The 15,164-nt window shown below is 44.7% G+C and overlaps 1 protein-coding gene across 2 annotated transcripts in view; it reads right to left on the bottom strand.

Moving 5' to 3' along the window:
* The window catches only part of col12a1a (collagen, type XII, alpha 1a), a 363,032-nt gene that overhangs the window by 169,315 nt on the left and 178,553 nt on the right, over positions 1–15,164 (bottom strand). For both annotated transcript variants that reach the window (XM_069930690.1, XM_069930692.1), the window contains exons 28-30: positions 14,752–14,884; positions 11,022–11,048; positions 5,452–5,594 (exon numbers count right to left, since the gene is read on the bottom strand). In XM_069930690.1, coding sequence (XP_069786791.1) covers positions 5,452–5,594; positions 11,022–11,048; positions 14,752–14,884 — 303 coding nt within the window. The remainder of the gene's footprint in view (positions 1–5,451; positions 5,595–11,021; positions 11,049–14,751; positions 14,885–15,164) is intronic.

The following is a 15,164-nucleotide window of genomic DNA, read 5'->3' as shown; positions in this document are numbered from 1 at the left end:
TTCAAACTCTGGTCCAGTCCCTATTGACATGGCCATAAAGGCATTGCGCTAACCGCTAGGCCAACCTTGTCACCCTTGGCCTATACATGTTGGAATTTAGGAAAATGAGGGGAAATCTCATTGAAACATTTTGAATGTTGAAAAGCATGGACAGAGTAGATGTAGAAAGTTGTTTCCCACGGTGGGAGAGCCTAGGACAAGAGGGCACAACTTCAGGACTGAAGGATGTCCACTTGGAACAGAAATGCAGAGGAATTTCTTCAGCCGGAGGGTGGTGAATCTGTAGAATTTGTTGGGGAGGCCGGGTCATTGGGTATATTTAAGGCAGAGATGGATAGGTTCTTTATTAGCCAGGACATCAAAGGTTATGGGGAGAAGGCCGGGCAATGGGGCTGAGTGGGGAAATGGATCAGCTCATGTTTAAATGGCAGGCTGGACTCGATGGGCTGAATGGCCTATTTCTGCTCTTTTGTCTTATGGTCTTTGTCCCAATTTCCCTGTAACCTCTTCTCATCATCTCCCCTGTCACCCCTGGGGTATTTACAGGAGCCAATCAGCAGGTGTCTGAGAAAAAACCTGAGAAATTGGAAGAAATCCACATGGGTAACGTGTGCCGAAACTCAAAGATCTTGGGGAACTATTGGTCTCAGAAGTTGGGTTAGACCAGAATCATCCCAGAGTAGGTGACTGAGACCAGGGCATTATCTATTTGTCCCAAAATACCTAGGATAGTGAGAAGGGTTCTCCAGTGAGCAGATTAACAGTTTATCTCTAACTTTCACACGGTTTTGCAAAGAGCATAATTACGGTCTAGAGGCTAACAATGAAAAGGAAGATCAATTGGAACCAAGCAAGAGCAGCATGGGAACTCTATAGTGGGGTTCCTTCAGGAGCTTATGTACTGTCCCAAGAACACCCACAGACTGGAGAAAGAACAGCTGACTTTCCGTCTTGGCACCCTCCAACCGGATGGCATCAACATCGACTTCTCCGGTTTCTGCTCTCCTCTTCCCCCTCCCCTCTTCAGTTATCCTCCCCCCCTTCCCTCTCTATTCATCCAGCCATCCCTCCTCCCCTTGATCGCTGCTGTCTCCTCCCTCCCTTCTCCACCTATAACCTCCTGCCTCTGCGACCACACCTTCCCCTCATCATTCAGGAGCCGGATAGCTGCGGGAAAGAAAAGCCAATTGGTGCAGAATTTTGCATTCTCCCCGATGGAAGAGAGTGCGTGCACGGCCCTTTCGGTATCACTTGAATCACTCAATCTTCATTTCTTCTGAGAGGTTATTAATGAAGAATGGACTCATGTTTTTTGTCCTCTCTCGATAGATGCTGTTTGGCCTGTTGAGCACTTCCAATGTTGTATGTACCAAGTATTGATGTTCCACATCCTTTTTTCTCTTCATACTTTTCAACATGCGATATATTTAAAATGCAAATTCAAAATATCTATTTTTACCAGAAATGCATTGAATATGTTCCCCGTAAAACTAGCGGACACCCACCAATAGTAATAGATTGTATTGTTCATAATTTTAATGGCTGTATAGAAAAGCACAGATTAATTTTATGTCACATAAAGATTTTTTTTTAAATTGCAGACCTACAGTGCCGTAACAGGCCATTGCAGCCCACGAGCCAGTACTGCCCGACTGACCTACAACCCCCGGAGCATTTCGAACGGTGGGAGGAAACCAGAGCCCCCGGGGAACACCCACGCAGACACAGAGAGAGCGTACAAACTCCTCACAGAGTGTGTGGGATTGGAACCCTGGTCCCGATCACTGGCGCTGTAACAGCCACGCCAGCCGTGCCCAAAAGTTTATTTAAACAAAGCTCTTGGATGCGTTTGATTACAACAGTGTGTTTCTGATTAAAATAAAGGCACGAAGTAAATAGGATAAAACCCAGGAGAAAAGATGAACAAAATCTTCTCTATTCTTCTGGCGAGATTAGGTGCTGGTCAAAGTAACGTCAAAGGAGGCAGCCTTAGCAAAAAAAACAATCATCCTTATTTAATGGAGAACAGTTGATTGGCAATAAAACAAGTAATTGGTGTTTTATATTCCTGAAGGGTGACCTTAACTAAACTGAAACCAAGAGATGCCTATTTGGAATGTTAAGACCGTATGAATGGGAGCTTTAGTAGGCCATTCAGCCCATTTGCCCTGAGCTAATCATGAGTTGATCCCTTTTACCATTCTAATCAAGAACCTGCCAAACGCAAAAAAAAATTTACATCTTAAATTAAATTTAGAGATACAGCACGGTTACGGGCCCTTTCGGCCCACAAGCCCTTGCCGACCCATTTACACTCCCCGGTACATTTTGAACAGTGGGAAGAAACCAGAGCCCCCAGGGAACACCCACGCAGACACGGGAAGAACGTGCAAACTCCTTACAGGGTTCAAACCCCGCTCTCAATTGTTGTAAAGGCACTGTGTTCACCGCTACGCCAAATGAGCAACCCTAAATGTTGGTGCCTTAAATGGTTTTTTTAAATATTTTATTTAAAATGTTTCCATACATGCAGTCATCAAAATTACTATAACTGTACAAGTTCCAAAAGAGCAAATTGAAAGTTTTCACCCCCACCCCAAAATTCCCTCCCTCAATAGTTAGGGATAAAATTAGGCCGCTTGAGGATCAGAGGGGTAGGCTATGAGAGGAGCCAGAAGAGATGGGGGAAGTTTTAAATTATTTCTTTTCTTCAGTATTCACTAAGGAAATGAATACTGAGTCAGGTGAAGTAAGGAAATCTGGTAGTGAGGTCATGGAAAATATACAAAATAATGAGGAGGTAGTACAGACTATTTTAAAGAGAATCAAGGTGGATAAATCTCCATGTCCTGACAAGAAATTCCCTAGGATCCTGAGGGAGGTTAGTGAACGAATAGTGGGGGCTCTAACAGAAATATTTAAAATGTCACTGGCCACGGAGGAAGTGCCGGAGGATAAGAGGGTGGCTCATGTTGTTCCCCTCTTTAAAAAAGGCTCTAAAACTAAACAGGGTAATTATAAGCCTGTGAGACTGACATCAGTGGTAGGTAAATTAATGAAAAGCGTTCTTAAAGATGGTATATACGATTATTTGGATAACCAGGGACTGATTAGGAGTAGTCAACATGGTGTTGTGCATGGTAGATCATGTTTAACTAATTTTATTGACTTTTTCGAGGAGGTTATGAAGAAGGTTGACGAGGGGAAGGCAGTGGATGTTGTCTATATGAACTTCAGTAAGGCCTTTGACAAGGTTCCACATAAGAGGTTAGTTGGGAAGGTTCAAGCATTAGGTATTAATGTTGGAGTAATGAAATGCATTCAACAATCGTTGGATGGGAGATGCCAGAGAGCAGTGGTGGAAAATTGTTGGTTGAATTGGACTAGTGAAGTGCCTCAGGGATCAGTTCTGGGTCAAGGGTTGTTCATTTTATATATATTAATGATCTGGATGATTGGATTAGTAAGTATGCAGATGTTAGATTGGTGGTGTTGTGGATAATGAAGAAGGTTGTCAAAGCTTGCAGTGGGATATAGGTCAGTTAGAAGAGTGGGCTGAATGATGGAAGATGGGGTTTAATACTATTAAATGTGAAATGCTACATCTTGGTAGGACTAATCAGCAAGGGTCATACACGTTGAATGGTAGACAACTGAGGAGTGCAGAAGAATAAAGGGATTTAGGCATTCTGGTACATAATTCCCTGAAAGTGGAGTCACATGTAGATAGGGTGGTGAAGAACAGTTTTGGAATGTTGGCCTTCATAAATCAAAGTACTGAATAAAGGAGTTTGGATGTTATGTTGAAGTTGTATAAGGTATTGATGAAGCCAAATTTGGAATATTGGGTGTAGTTTTGGTCCCTGAATTAAAGGAAGGATATAAACAGAAAGGAAAGAGTGCAGAGGAGGTTTACAAGAATGTTGCCTGGGTTTCAGGATTTGAGTTACAGGGAAAGGTTGAGAAGGCTGGGACTTTATTCCTTGGAGCGTAAGAGATTGAGGGAGGGAGATAGAGTCAATGCGGACAGGCTTTTTCCATTGAGAGTGGGGTAGATTCAAACAAGAGGACATGGATTGAGATTGAAAGGGGAAATGTTTAGGGGAAACACGAGGAAGAATTTCTTCTCTCAGAGGGCAGTGGGGGTATGGAATGAGCTTCCGGCCAAAGTGGTAGATGCGGGCTCGATTTTAATATTGATGGAAAATTTGGAGAGGTATATGGACGAGAGGCGTGGAAGGTTATGGGGGGTGGTGCGGGCCAATGGGACTAGGTGGGAGAAGGTGTTCTCCTGCTCCGCTAACCCGTTTCAGCAGGTTCTGATTTAAAGTCAAATTTCCAGCATCTGGCATTTTTATGCTTGCTCAATTGTTTTTTTTGATGGATCAACTGGCTATTTTACATCTATCTTGGATTTTTTTTTCACCAATGTGCATACATTAAGAGAGATGGCTGGAAAAATGGCCCGACAAACAATTCTCATGTAACGTGCTTGGAGTAACCTTCTCTGTTTTGTTTAACTGAGATGGGAACATCTGCTAAAATCGGGAAACTTGATGCAGATGTGTTAAGTATCTACTCTTACGATGGTGCCAATAAATTCTGCCTTGAACATATTTTTAAAGTATTACCATTGAAGACCCACATTTGCAGACTGCTAGGGAACAAAAATCACTCCAGCATTTCAACATGAGTTTCCCTGCAGAAGCTGGGGTTGATACATCTTAACAGTGGCATGTAATTTATTTTGAAAAGTTAAAGCAGTTACAGTTAGTTATGAGGGATCAACATGTTTGCATGTCTCTAACATGCTCACCTCCATTCACACATATTGTCACGACTGGTGGGGACATTTGCAAAAAAAAGAGGGAATATCAAACTCCAAGCCTAAACAATGAGTTCCCAAATCCCACTTCAGATCAAACCCGATACATCCAGCTGGATTCTTACCATTCGCTGCACCCAATAGCCATTTGCATTGACATCTTTGGGGAAAAAAAATCAGAGAGGCTCTTGCTACAAGAGATCTGTCCAGAATTCTCAAAGTGAATATAATTGGGAAATAACTTGGCCCCGTGGTTTGCTTCTGAAAGCCAATAAGTTATGCTGTACTCATGCCTTCATAAATTTGTCTGCCTGTCCGTGGTAGGACATGGGGCCATTCACCCCATCAGACTTGTTCCATCATCATTTTAGAGACAGAATGTTTTCTTTCGAAGCCAATGCCAGATTTTTTTTTTCACTCTGCCATTTCTCGTTGCTTCGAAATTAATTCAGAATGAGAAACCGGCACACACCTGTGTTGGCAACCCCTTGCAGACTTCCAAAACGTATGAGATGGAAGTTTCATGTGATTTCCGTCGACACACTAAAGCCCTTGCTGGTTGCAAGTCCCTACAATATGTACAGTAATGCAAGATACATGCCGACTACAAAGACAGTCTGAATTACCGCTTCTTCAATGGGATCTCCGGTCATGGGTGCGTAGATAACCCTATATCCTCGGACTCGACCAATGGCAGGGTCCCACTTTACAGTCAGGCTGTGCGACGTGGCGTTGTACACTTGCAGGTTCCGAGGGGGAGTCAGAGCAGCTGAAGAATTAAACATCAGCAAAAGTCATTTCCTTCCCCAAAGACAAGGGGAAAAAGAATGATTCGACATTTGTTTTTCTTTTTTTTTTGGGATCTGGCAAAGTTGACATTTATTTCGCATCACCAATTGTAATCGGGGTGGGGGGGGGAGGAGGAGGAGGGCCGCTGGGGAGCATTCTTTTTGAACCCGCTGTCGTCCTCCATGTGAAGATGCTCGCACTGGGGAGGGGATTCCAGGGCTAAGTCCCAAATAATTATAGGCAGTATATTCCCAAGTGAAGATGGGGGCCTGGATGTGATCCTGTGCCTGCTGTCTTTAATCTCGTTGGTACTCAGGGTTATGAGTTTTGGAGGACAATCGAAACTACTGATGAAGGATGGGGACGCTTTAGAGAGGGCACAGAGGAGATTCTCAAAGATCCTGCTTGGATTGAAGAACATGACGTAAGAAAGGATGTGCTGAATTTGGAGAGGGTTCAGAGGAGGCTCACAAGGATGATTCTGGGAAGGAAAGGATAAACATATGAGGAGCGTTTGACATCTCTTGGCCTACACTCTTTGGAAGATAGGAGAATGAGGGGGATCTCATTGAAAGGCATGGACAGATTAGAGGTGGAAAGATTGTTTCCCATGGTGGAAGAGTCGAGCACAGTGGTTCTCCCTACGCCATTGCTGCTGTGTGATTCATAAGGGATTGCTTAAGGTGGTATGTGGGTCAAAAGAAAAAGTTTGAAAAACACTGTTTTGATCATACCCAATTGACTCGTTCTGTGCACGGTTTCTGAACTCCAAAGGAAATAGGCCAATGACCATTTTTCTCAAGCAAAATATTTCAGTAACAATTGGGTCTGGAGCAGTGGTTCTCCACCTTCCCACTCACATCCCACCTTAACCAATCCAATAGCATAGGGATTACTTAAAGTGGTATGTGAGAGGAAAGAAAAAGATTGAGAACTACTGGTCTAGTACAAGGGGGCATAACTTCAGGATTGAAGAGTGAGTGTCCACTCAGAGCAGAGATGTGGTGGAATTTATTTTGCCAGAGTGACGTGAATCTGTGGAATTTGTTGCCACAGGAAATTGTGGAGGTTGGGTTATTGGGTGTATTTAAGACAGAGATTGCTCGGTTCTTGATTAGCCAGCACATCAAAGGTTATGGGGAGAAGGCCGGGCAGTGGGGCTGAGTGGGGAAAATGGATGATCTCATGATTAAATGGCAGGGCTGACTGAATGAGCTATTTCTGCTCCTATTTCTGGTCTTATAAGCTTATGGGAACCACAGATGTAGTGGACAAACAGCCAAAGGTGGACTGACCAAAACCAGAGAACATCTGTTCAAGGTGAGGGGAGAGGTATGAAGTAGATTTTTTTTGCACAGAGTAGTGGGTGCCCGAAATGCATTGCTGGGGTTGTTGGTGGAGACTGGTACAAGAGGGACATTGAAAATTATCTTAGGTAGCTACGTGGATGTAAGGAAAATAGAGGATCATTTGGCTGAGAGGTGGGAGAGGGTGGGATTATTGTGGAGTAAGTTCTGCACAACATCGTGACCTGAAGGGCCTGTGTTGTACATGATCTATGAAGTAATTATAAAAATAAGGCAGCTAATTATGAGGTTTGGATGGTCCCAAAAAACTCACAGAAAATATGGTAATGAAATAGCCTCCATCATTCATAATTTAATTTCTAAAAAAATTTAATTAAGAGGCCCTTCTTGCTCTCCCCAAATACACCCGTGTGACCATTTAACCTACTGACCATGTACATGTTCAGAATGTGGGAGGTAACCAGAGGACCTGGAGGAACCCCACGAAGACATGGGGAGAACGTAGAAACTCCTTACAGACAGCGCTAGGTTTGAACACCCATTGTTGATGCTGTTAGGCATTGCACTGACCGCTACATTCGCCGTGGCACCATTTGGTGGCCAGGGCACTAGAGTGAGCTCTTTGATCCGTTTCGGACAAGTCCGTGTATCATTCTGTTCTGACCTGAGACAGCAACTGGACTTGGACCGCGCAGAGCTCCCTCATCCGGGGTGGGGGCATGGTTAATATCAGCCTGGATGAAGAGATCAACCGTGAAGATTCTCACCTTTCCTCTCCTGTGCTCCTATCTGCGTCTAATTATTTCCTTTTGCCCGTTGGCCTGTGCCCCTCCCTCTGCCTTTCCCCTTTAGCCTTTTAATTCAGCCTGCACTTTGCTCATGCCTTCAAGGGCTCAGATCTGAGCACCTTCGATGGACCCTGTGAGACCTGCTGAGTTCCTCCAGCATTTTCTTTACAGTATTCACAGCGTCAGCAGGCGCTCATGTTTGACTCCACTCAACCATGAAAATCTTCGCTTTTGCTCCCTCATTGCCAATTCTGCATCAAGCTCGTTCTCATCAGTAACTTCTCCATCGTACCATCATGGTATTTTATCCGCCTCTGTGGCACCTCTTTAATAGTCTGAAGTCGGATTCTGGGCCAAATTCGAGGGGTTTATTGTGTAATGGAATCTTGCTGACTGGCAATGGGACTCCAGCCAGCGGAGCTCATTGCACATCAGCTTTCGTACAACAGATGGAGGCTCCTGGCTTTGTTCGAACACACAAAATCACTCTATCCCCTCGAGTCTGCCGGGTTTGAAATTTGCTTTTAGTAAAAAAAATATTCAGGGATATTCAGGATATTTGAATATTCAAACTCGTGTTATGCTCACAAAAGGACAGGTCTTTATTTTGTTTTCCTGAAGAACGATGTGATATATTCGTAGAGCATGCATGCAACATGGGAACAGGCCCTTCCGGCCCACCTGCAACCCCCCGGGGCATTTTGACTGGGTGGGAGAAAATCCACACAGACATTTCGAAATTAAACGGATAAAGGCCATTGAGATAATTTTTTGGGGACTATTTGGCGCCTTGAAAAATTGTGATTTCCCTCAATGAGACGCAGTCTGAAGGGCAAAGGTATTAAGAAAAAGAAACTTGGAGACCAAGAAAACTGTTTGAAAGAACAGATAAAGGCATAATGGGCCAAGTGATATGGTAAAGGTGCAAATGGCTTCTTTCACTCTTATTGACAATAGACAATAGACAATAGGAGCTGGAGTAGGCCATTTGGCCCGTCGGGCCAGCACCGCCATTTTAGATCATGGCTGATCATTAGCCACGGATTTTAAAATCAGAATTTTTAAAAACAATTTAGACATATGGTGCAGTAACAGGCCCTTCTGGCCCACAAGCTCATTCCACCCAATTAATCTACAACCAATCCCTGGTCTGTTTTTGGAGGGTGGGAGGTAACCGGAGCCTCCCACCCCTTGGGGAAAACCCACGCAGACATGGGCAGTGCATACAAACTCCGGGCAGAACCCAAGCTCCTGAAACTGACAGGAGACTAGGGAGCTCACAGGCGGGGGTGGGGTGAGCACAGGAGGCAGCGGTGACGGAGGAGCTGGCAGGATCCACAGACATTTCGTTGCTCTGAAAGGGCTCTCTTCTGCTTTTCAATCTCATCTTGGTAGGGCTACTGGGAGAAAGGCACCTTTTGTGTGTCTTTACTGGGAAACAAAGGAAAGTTTGTTGAACTTTCTGAACTTGTCTAAAGGAACGTTGAAATGCCTTCATATGAAGGCAGAACCTTCATTTTGACAAGATTTTATTTTGCTCAACAGTATAAAATTGATTCCCAGCAGGATATCAGAGAAAGCTCCACGACTCAGTGAAAGTGTTTTCTTGGTGGGTCGGCACGAGGGCATTAGGGTAACCAGGTGGGGCACAGTCCAACACTCTTAAACTCGCTCAGTGGGGCATGGGGGGTGCTGGTGGCGGCCTACATACATGCAGAGCGGACGCAAAACTCCTCCGTCCCTCTGATGTGGCAGCTGGAAGAGCTGCTTTTATTGCATGGCGAGTTGTTAGCGTGCGTCAAGCTGGACACCAGAGACGCCTGACGCAAGCTAGTGATGCGGGCGGGGCAGGTCCTGAGGGCAAGCGATGGCCGCGAGGGCATGGGGGCAGAGCACCATGAAAGGGAGGGGCCATGCCTGTGAATGCCCACCCCCCACCCCTTGGCGCCGACTGAAAGGATGCACAGACTTACAGCTCTTTCTGGAGGTAGAAGAATAAAGGGAGATTTGATGGAGGTATTTAAAATGATGAGGGGGACAGACAGAGAAAAGGTAGGTGGGCTTTTTCCACTGAGGGTAGGTGAGATACAAACCAGAGGACATGGGTTGAGGGTGAAAGGGGAAAAGTTTCGCGGGAACATGAAGGGGAACTTCCTCACACAGAGAGTGGTGGGGTTATGGAACGAGCTGCCAGCTGAGATGATGAATTAGGGCTCAGTTTTAACATTTAAGAAGAATTTGGACAGGTCCATGGATGAGAGAGGGATGGAGGGATAGGGACAGGGTGAAGACCAGTGAGACTCGGCAGAAAATGGTTCGGCCCAGACTGGAAGGGACAAAGGGGCCTGTTCCTGTGCTATAATATTCGAAGGAGCAACAGTGGGGGTCGAATGGCCTGTTCTGTGCCCTTAATCTTTTTAATATCTGCTGATAGAGGGGTTAATACTGTCAGGTGTGTCCCGCACCCAGTACCCTGGTGGGACTTTCACCTCCTGGATGGGAACCTTCTGACAATTCCGTCAGACTCCACACTCCTGCGCACTTCAGACGACTATAATACTGTTGATACCCCATTCTCCTCATCCAGAAACGCCATTGTAACAAACCTCTGATAATCTAGGGAATGACGGCATGAAAATCCTGGTCCTTCAACACAGACAATGTTTCCTGCGTTTCTCTTAAATTACTGGGGCCTCGGACCTCATGCTTCCCATGAAACTCACCATGGACCCCTGTCCTGCTCTCTGTTGAAACTCATTCGAGCCTCAGTTCCCATTTCCCTAAGGCTGACTGAGGCACCAGTGCCACCACAACCTACTGGACTCACTGGAAAACTCATTGTGAAATTGCTTAAGATCCAAACGAGTGAATTTAAAGTACTAATTGGAATAACTTTCCGTCGTCCAAAACAAAATCACCCCCAAAGTCCTGGGAATTCAGGATTATCGTAGCTTTAACCACGTAGAAGTTCTTAATAGTAGTGTGGATAAAGGCTGGAATCACAACCATGTGACCAACTATTCCTAAGAGCAGAGATTTCCCACAAGAGGGTGTCGCAGTTGGTGTAGCCATTAGTGTCACCCTATTCCAGCGACCCGGTTCAAATCCTGAACTGTCACAGCATGGAGTTTGGACGTTCTCCCCGTGTCTGCGTGGGTTTCCTCCGGGGTGGGGGGGGGGGCTCCAGTTTCCGCCTTCCGTTCGAAACGTGCCAGGGGATATCGGTTAATTGGGTGGGACAGACTCATAGGCCCTTACCGTCTACATTTAATTAATTTTTAAATTAAAAAATTATCAGATGCATAAGCTTACCTGGAACAGTTGGAATTGTTTTGGCCACTGCAAAAATAAAAATAAGGTGCATTAATATCAGGTTTAACTTAGGGCCAAACATTTGCTATGAAACTAGTGATTCAAGATTTCGGCATGAGATGCATAAGCAGGAATCTGGAGCAGGAAAGTATTTGCTGGAGGAACCAAAACATCAGTAGTAGAACATAGAATATCACAGCACGTTACAGGCCTTTCGGCCCTCGATGTGATGTCAACCCGTATATATCTAAAAGAAATACCCTCCCTACCCTGTAACCCTCTCTCTTAAATGCCCCCAGTGTTTCAGCCTCTGTCGCTGGCCACGCAATCCAGGCGCCCGCAACTCACTGTGGGGGAAACAAACTTAACCCCTGAAGCCTCCCTTCAGCTTTCCTCCTTTCATGTTGCACTGATGTCCTTTGGTGTCTCCTACTCCCGCCCTGGGTCAAAGGGGCTGAGCGCCTACCCTTAGATATGAGGTGCAGATCCAGGGATCTGGAGGAAGAAAGGAATCTGCTTGAAGAACTCAGCGGGGCGAGCTGCATCAGTGGGAGAAAGGATTTGCGGCTGTTTTGGCTCGAGACCCTTTATCGTGTCTTGATTTTTATTTTCTGTGTTGGTTACTTGACGGAGAGGATTTATTAAAGGTACAAAGAATAAAGCAAAAGTTACAATGGGGAAGAAAAGCTGAAGATTCAGAAGTATTTCATAGACAGAGGAGGGAGGTTTCTTTTTCCTCCCTGTGTTGCACAGTCAGTTTGTTTGTACTTTTTTATTTGTTTGTATGTGTACGTTTGGTACAGTTTCTTTTCCGATGCCAATTCGTGGTAATTCTGCCTCAGGGCTGTATGTGACGTCATGTACGTACTTTGACAGTAAATCTTTGTGAAGTAGTGGGAGTGCAATGGAAGGAAGTTCCCAAAGAACTCAGGAAATTAAGAAAATCCTTAAATACATAACACGTCAGGCAGCATCTGCAGAGAGAGAAACTGAATCAACAAGCGAAAACCTTAACTCTGTCCCCCTTTACACAGGCCTCGCCTAACCTGCTGAATGATCAGCATTTTCTTCCTTTCTTTCAGATTTCCAGCATCCTCAGCTGTGTTATGTTCTGATGCTTCACCCTGCCCCCCACCCCCCCCCCCCCACCCCACTCACGGGCCTGCCCAAATTCTTCTTAAACGTTAAAATTGAGCCCGCATTCATCACTTCAGCTGGCAGCTCGTTCCATACTCCCACCGCTCTCTGTGTGAAGTCCTCCACTAAACTTTTCCCCTTTCACCCTTAGCCCATGTCCTCTGGTTCGTATCTCACCCACCCTCAGCGGAAAAAGCACATTTACTCTGTCTCTCCCCCTCATAATTTTGTGTACCTCGAACAAATGTCCCCTTATTCCTCTGTACTCCAGGGAATAAAGTCCTAACCTGTTTAACATTTCCATTCGTTCCTGAAGTCCAGGCAACATCCCTCTAATTCTCCTCTGTACTCTCTCATTCTAATTTTATCCTTCCAATAGTTAGGTGACCAAACAGCACATAATACTCAAAATTTCGGCCCACCAATGCTGATATTACTTCACCGCAACATCACAACTCCCCTATACTAAATGCTTTGCGATATGAACGCCGATGTGCCAACAGCTCTCAGTGCCCTTGGTTTGTCCTTGCAACACCTCACACTTGTCTGTATTAAATTCCATCTGCCATTTTTCAGCCCATTTTTCCAACTGGTCCAGATTCCTCTGCAAGTTTTGAAAACTTTCTCCACGGTCCACAACGTCTCCAATCTTAGTGTCATCTGCAAACTTGCTGATCCAATTTACCACATTATCACCCAGGTCATTGACACAGGTGACAAACAACAACGGTTCCAGCACTGATCCCTGAGGCACCATTAGTGATCACAGGCTTCCAGTCTGAGAGGCAATCATCCACCACCACTCTCTGGCTTCTCCCATAAAGCTAATGTCTAATCCAACTTGTTACCTCTCCATGAGCGACTGTACCTATCTGACTAACCACCCATGCAAGACCTTACTAAGGTCCATACAGACAACACCCTTTCCTTCATCAACTTTTTTGATAACCTCCTCGAAAAACTCAATAAGGTGATTAAACACAGAAGCAAGAGGTTCCAATAAAACATGCAAGAATTCATTTCATTTATCATGAAGGATTCTTAGAATATTGCGGTCCACATCTCATTACAGGAAGGATGTGGAAGCTGTGGAGAGGGTGCAGAGGAGATTTACCAGGGTGTTGCCTAGACTAGAAAACATGTCTAAGTGTGGGACTTTTCTCTTTGGAGCAAAGAAGGATGAGAGGAGACTTAATAGATTATGAGAGACATAGATAAGGTAGGCATTCAGCACCTTTTTCTCAGGGCCGGAGTAGTGGACATCTGTACCAAGTGAAAGGAGGAAGGTCTATGGGAGAAATCAGGGCTGTTTTTACACAGAGAGTTGTGGGTGCCTGGAATGCATTGCCAGGGGTGGTGGTGGAGAGGGAAACAAAAGGAAAATTTAAGAGACTCTTAGACAGGCACACAGATGAAAGAAAAATGCAAGATTATGAGGTAGGGAGGGTTTCATTTATTTTTTTGTAGGTATGTAAAGGTAGGCACTTGCAGAGAGATTTGGACCACATGGAAAATAGGCTGACAAATGGCAAATGGTATTTAATGCAGAAAAGTGTGAGGTGTTGAACTTTGGAAGGACAAACCAAGAAAAGATGTAGACGGTGAATAGTAGGGCACTGAGGAGTGCAGTAGAACAGAGGGATCTGGGAATACAGATACATAATTCCCTGAAAGTGGTGTCACAGGTGGACAGGGTTGTATAGAGAGCTTTTGTCATCTTGGCCTTCATAAATCAAAGTATTGAGTACAGGAGTTGGAATGTTATGGTAAAGTTGTATAAGGCCAAATTTGGAGAATTATGTGCAGTTTTAGTCACCTAACTACAGGAAAGATATCAATAAGATAGAAAGAGTGCAGAGAAAATTTACTGGGATGTTGCCTGGACTTCAGGAATTGACTTACAGGGAAAGGTTAAACAGGTCAGGACTTTAGAAGAATGAGGGGAGATTTGATGGAGGTATTTAAAATTATGAGGGGGACAGACAGAGTAAATGAGGGTCGACTTTTTCCACTGAGGGCAGGTGAGATACAAACCAGAGGACATGGGTTAACAGTGAAAGGGAAAAGGTTTAGGGGGAACATGAGGGGGAATTCTCTTCATACAGAGTGGTGGGAGTATGGAACGAGCTGCCAGCTGAGGTGGTGAATGCGGGGTCATTTTTAACATTTAAGAACAATTTGGACAGGTACATGGATGGGGGAGGGATGGAGGGCTATGGACTGGGTGCGACTGGACTAAGAAAAAAATGGTTCAGCACAGACTAGAAGGGCTGAAGGGGCCTGTTTTGTGCTGTAATGTTCTATAGTACAACATTGAGGGCAAAATGGTGCTGTAATGTTCCATGCTCTATGATGTCTACATATCGTACAACCCTCAACAATTACATTATGTCAAGTTGACATGTTGGCGTCATCTGATATTGTGGTCAATCAAAATCACATCTTGAATCCTTCCTCAAAACTGAGGTTACCATTTCCTCAGAAGGATTAAGTAAATCCACTGCATATTACAATGAGCATTTTCCACATATATATTTTTCTGCTTGTGTGTTGTGCTAAGAAAATGGATGTAATCGCCTTACTCAATACTTACATGTACGCTGAGAATCAAAGAGGTCCTCACTTTCCATTTCATCGGGATAAATGGCTGTGACAGATACATCGTAGACAGTGTCAGGATTCAAACCATCCAACAAATGGCTGGTGTCTTGACCGTTCAGAATCATCTGAGTAGAATATGCATAAAACTATGGTCAAAAAGGGGTCAACATCTGAAATTAATGAGGATTTTTAAAAAAAAAACACTCTTTAATCTGAAGATCAAACATTCAAGCTACTCATGGAAAACATGTCTCCAATCACTAAGAAAGTATTCTAAACTAGCCATTCATAGCAGGGCCACATGGAACCCCTCATGGGCTACAGCATGTTTAATGTGGGGGAGGGGGGGCACTACGGACTGAAATTTAAATTTTGGCATACAGCACTGTAACAGCCCACGAACCC

This window comes from Narcine bancroftii, chromosome 4, assembly GCF_036971445.1.
Source record: "Narcine bancroftii isolate sNarBan1 chromosome 4, sNarBan1.hap1, whole genome shotgun sequence".
Taxonomy (NCBI): Eukaryota; Metazoa; Chordata; class Chondrichthyes; order Torpediniformes; family Narcinidae; genus Narcine; species Narcine bancroftii.
This window is presented reverse-complemented; position numbering and strand designations above follow the sequence as displayed.